Source organism: Colobus angolensis, unplaced genomic scaffold (assembly GCF_000951035.1).
Source record: "Colobus angolensis palliatus isolate OR3802 unplaced genomic scaffold, Cang.pa_1.0 Scaffold255, whole genome shotgun sequence".
NCBI lineage: Eukaryota > Metazoa > Chordata > Mammalia > Primates > Cercopithecidae > Colobus > Colobus angolensis.
In genome coordinates, this window is record NW_012115766.1 from 1,268,969 (window position 1) to 1,274,071 (window position 5,103).

Here is a 5,103-nt window from a genome sequence, read left to right on the forward strand (position 1 = left end):
CCGTCTCAAAAAAAAAAAAAAAAAAGATAGTAATTAAAAAAAATTAAGTATCAAGAACATTAAAGTGAAGCCAAAATTTTTCCACTCGATATTTTCATATGTCTTAATTCTATGAAATCAAAAGGCTCCCAAATCTTACATCATTCAATACCTAAGAAACAAAATTTAGCATTATAAAGGAGAGGGAAAAAGTCTTCAAAATCAGCACCAAATTACTCATAAAAATTAGAAAAAAGCATATGCTCTATGAAGTATACCTCCCCTCCCAAAAGTTATAAAATCTAGCCTCTGGTCCCATATAGCTTCCTGAGTGTTTTGAATTCAGGTACTCAATCCTATATACTTTAGTATTTCTCAGGTAAACATGCACCTTACAACAATTAAAAATAAATATACTAAGATGTCTTTTAAAAGACTAACTCCTTAAAGTTGGTGTTACTTAATACTGTGTAAGTTTTATGTCATTAATATTAAAAGGAAAAATTACAATATGATAGAAAGGTGATATACACATTTACATTAGGATTTCTCCAGTTAAAAACCAGTAAAATACATCCCGGCTAATCCAAGTCTTAATTTAAAGATATAATAAATATCTATATAGTAAAAGTATTTTTGTTTTAAAATATTAAATAAACTTTAAATTGAGTTGCATAATTTAAACTGACACTCTTCCCTACCGTCTAAAAACTTTCCATTGCATTTAAAAGAAAAAAGTTGGCTTAACTTGACTCACTGAATATAATTATTGAGCTAAATAAGAATCAAGAAATCAGACTGGAGATTTGAAGCTTAACAAACACTTATCACATCTTATATCCTCATTTAATAAATCAGAAAATTGAGACCAAAATATGAAATTTACTGTAATCACTGACAGTTTTTATTAAAATGAAAAGAAAGTGGTGATACTATTGCAAATATTTCAACACAAAGAAAATAAAATCAGTGTCTTTAAATCTTCTTTTTTTTTTTTTTTTTTGTTGAGACAGTCTCGTTGTCGCCCAGGCTAGAGTGCAGTGGCAAGATCTCGGCTCACTGCAACCTCCGCCTCCCAGGTTCAAGCAATTCTCCTGCCTCAGCCTCCTGAGTAGTTGGGATTACAGGCGTGCACCACCACACCCAGCTAATTTTTGTATTTTTTAGTAGAAACGGAGTTTCACCATGTTGGCTGGGCTGGTCTCAAACTCCTGACCTCAAGCGATCTACCTGCCTCGGCCTCCCAAAGTGCTGGGATTACATGCGTGAGCCCCCGCGTCCAGTCTCAAGCCTCACTCTTTCAAACAAAAGCAAGGATTGCTTTATTACTCTTACACTTTTATCACTTTCTCTAGCAGTAAAAACCTCTGAAACTTGCCGTCATATTTCACGTAGGGGAGAAAGAAAGAATCATCTACAGAATGAGTTAAGAGAAGGATAAAGCAAGCCCTCATCTGTAGCAACAGCGAGTAGAAGTTAAAAAGCAAGAAACGACTGACTCTCTAAGGCTACTGGGAAAGAGGAGATGGGAAGCCAATATGAGCCTAAGAAGGAAAGGTATACATTGGCAGGATATTTCCAGCATTGCCTCTCTCTTGCTCAGTCAGTATAAATCCTCTGTGACCTATGTAACCTAACATGACAGCAAGTTCAATGAAAGAAAAATTCTATCTAGCCATGTACAAATCAATGGTGCACACGGTTACACGTTATCAATGGCAAAAAAGCAGGGGTCTGGTTTTAATAACTGAAAAACATGATTCAAATATTTCAATTAAAAAAATTCAAAATCAGCCTTGGCAACAGAGTAAGACCCTGTCTCTTAAAAAACAATTTAAAAATCACAACTAAGCAATACACCTTACTTTGAAAAAATTCAAAATCTAAAATGAAGGCATGAAAATAATAATGTAGTATAAATAAGTATTAAAATTATCATTTTGATTATATATCACTAAAATTTTCAAGAAAAAAGATAAATTTTAAGAGAAATGTGAACAATTACTGCATACTGAATTATTTAAAATTATTTAAGCTCCTTAAAGAGGAGTGATACAATTAAAAATATTTTGGAGATACAACACACCTGAATACTTCAGAGAACAAACCCAGTAGAATGGCACGAACAAGTAAGAGACAACGGGAAAAAAAAATAGGCTCTAAAAAACCAGATGAACAAATATAACCAACCTTGGATTCCCAAGAAAACAAAATCCTAAGCCAGTAGAAGAAAAACATGTCAACCAACTCAATATATACTACACTCTTGAAAAGGCATAGGAACTAGCAACAAGTACTTCTGGATCTTAAAACAAGGAAGAGAAGGAAGGACTGGATGAAGGCTGTTTGAGAAATCCATTTAGGATACTGACCCTATTCCACAACAAAAGAAGTCTGGGGATAAATTCTATAATAAAAATATAAAACAGTAGCGCTAAACTGGGGGACACCAAACAGCTGATAGCATGGATACTATACCCCAAAAGAGGATTATGTGACAACTAATCTGAAATGTGAATGCAGAAACCCATCATTCTTTCCCAAACACATTAGTAACTCACCTTTAACTTCCAGATAAGATACTCTTCTATTGGAAATTTGACAGGATGAAGAGGAAGTATCTAAACTAAGGGCTCCCCAACAAACAACTCACTCTGATCACCCAAAAGTGAAGTTCAGAGCTGACAGACCCAACCATGTACTCAGAGTGTTCCAAATATTACGGCTTTTTATTCAGCCCCCAACTCTCACTCATGAGCAGATAGCCACAGATTGCCAATCATTTGAGGAAAGCATATACTCAGGGCTTTCCAAACAGCTTTTGATTTAGCGCCCCCACTCTTAATCATGAGCAGATGGCTTTGGATTGCCAATCATTTGAGCAAAGCCTTTAACATGGAAAACAAAGACAAAAGCAAATATAAGGTGAAAAAAAAAATAAGCAGAAACAGACATTTTGGAAGAAAAAGATAAATTCCTCAAAAAACTACTATTGACACTCTCAAAGAAAATACTGTACTAGCAACACAAGAAAAGGATGCTAAAGAAAAAGGAACATCCAGAGAAAAAGGGAAGGAGAAAGGGGAGGTAGAGAAACAGACACACACACAAACGAAGAGGAAAGGAGGGGAAAAAGAAGGGAGGAGGATGGAATGGGGAGAGCAAAGATAGGAGGACGAATGGATGACACTAAAGTCAATGCTATATAGCAGAAGCTCAGAGCAAGCAGTCTAAGGAGTACAGATGTCATCCCAAGTGGGATGTCTCCCAAAAAGGATGAAACTGGTAAAATATCTGTTTTTAAATTATTATTATTTTTTTTTTGAGACAGAGTTTCGCTCTTGTTGCCCATGGCACAAACTTGGCTCACTGCAACCTCTGCCTCCAAGGTTCAAGCGATTCTCCCGCCTCAGCCTCCCGAATAGCTGAAATTATAGGTGCATGCCACCACACCCAGCTAATTTTTGTATTTTTAGTAGAGACAGGGTTTCATCATATTGGTGGGGCTGGTCTCGAACTCCTGACCTCAGGTGATCCACCCGCCTTGGCCTGTGCTCAGCCTGAAGCTAGAATTTCTACGGCATAGTTCCCAAGTAGGCTGGAAGCATCTACGAAAATGTCTATCTCCAGGAACAACTATTAGTTTCTTAGTTTAAGGACAATTCTAAACTTATTTTAGACACTTGGATTTAAACAGGTCTTGACTTTGACTAGATCATAAGACTAATGTTCTTTAATATTTTAAGAACTTAGGTGAGTCATGGTAAACTAATTTAGCCAAGGCAGAAGGACAGCTTGAGTTCAGGAGTTCTAGGTAAGCTTGGGCAACATAGCAAGACCTTGACTCTATTTTTCAAAAAAAAAAAGAATCTAGCTTCAGAGAACAACTTCCATGACCTTAAACTAAAACAAAACTTCACCTACTGCCCCCCAAAAAAGGGATTTTTTTTTCCCTATGAAATTTATTTTTTTCCACTGAGGAGCATGTAAGAATATTTGCTGTTACATATATATAGTACCTGTTAAGTCCTTTGCTAAATCAGGATGGTTCATGAGACAATGGCTAGCAAATTTCACACATTCCAGGCGGATCGGTACATGGATATCATTAAACCTGATAAAATATAAAGGCACAGAGTGATCTTTAAAATAAGAGAAACAGACATGCATTAAATCTGTACCCAATTTATATTTTTCTAATGAAAGAAAAAAAAAGTTTATGAAGGAAAATGTAAAGTAGAACCCAAACCATTTTATAAAGTTTCTGATATAAGATGTTATGTCTGAATGCTCTGGAACCTCTATATAAACTAGGGCAATCTCCTGTGAGAGCTATCTGATTTTAAGGAACCTGATTAAACCATATACCTTAGGCTCAAATATAAGAATGACAAAAAATCTCCTATAAACATTATACTTTCAAATACATCTATTTATGCAAGTGTGCATACACAGTTCATAGAAATATCATAAATCCCAAACTATGTTTGAAAGAAAACTTTCCCTAAAGTATTCCTTTTAAAATATAGGGCATTCACTAATGTATGGCAGATCTCACACTAAACCCTATAGGATATTACATGACTCTAAAAGTGTACCCAAATTACTACTATCCAATTAATCATCACAATTATTACATTGCCACTAATGGCAAAACCACTTTTTACATTACATCTGTAAATATGTATGTATCCCTAAAAAGTTAAAATTCTTTGGTTGATATGTCACTTAAGCTTCTTTTAATCTTTTGTTTTCCCTCCAACTCTTTTTTTTTTTCCTGTAATTTGCTAGAGCAACTGCTGTGTGTGTGTATGGTTTTATTCCATCATTCAGATTTTGCTAATTGTATCATTCTGATATGAATTAACAGGCTCCTCTCTCTTCTAAATCCTGTAAACTGGTAGTTAGATCTAAAGACTTGATCATATTTGGGTCAATTTATTTTTGCCAGATTACCAAAATACCATAGAGGGTACTGTGTTCCTCCATCAGAAAGCACATGATGTTGAGCTGTCTCTCAACCACTGATGTTCAGTCTGTATACGTTACTTCATCACAGAATGTAAAATAGTAATTAAGCCGGGCGCGGTGGCTCAAGCCTGTAATCCCAGCACTTTGGGAGGC

General features: G+C 35.4%; 1 protein-coding gene across 1 annotated transcript in view; it reads right to left on the reverse strand.

Annotated features, from left to right (window-relative positions):
• PDS5B (PDS5 cohesin associated factor B) overlaps positions 1-5,103 on the reverse strand; it is a 183,313-nt gene that overhangs the window by 91,863 nt on the left and 86,347 nt on the right. Inside the window, exon 10 of the mRNA XM_011946898.1 lies at positions 3,999-4,093. Coding sequence (XP_011802288.1) covers positions 3,999-4,093 — 95 coding nt within the window. The remainder of the gene's footprint in view (positions 1-3,998; positions 4,094-5,103) is intronic.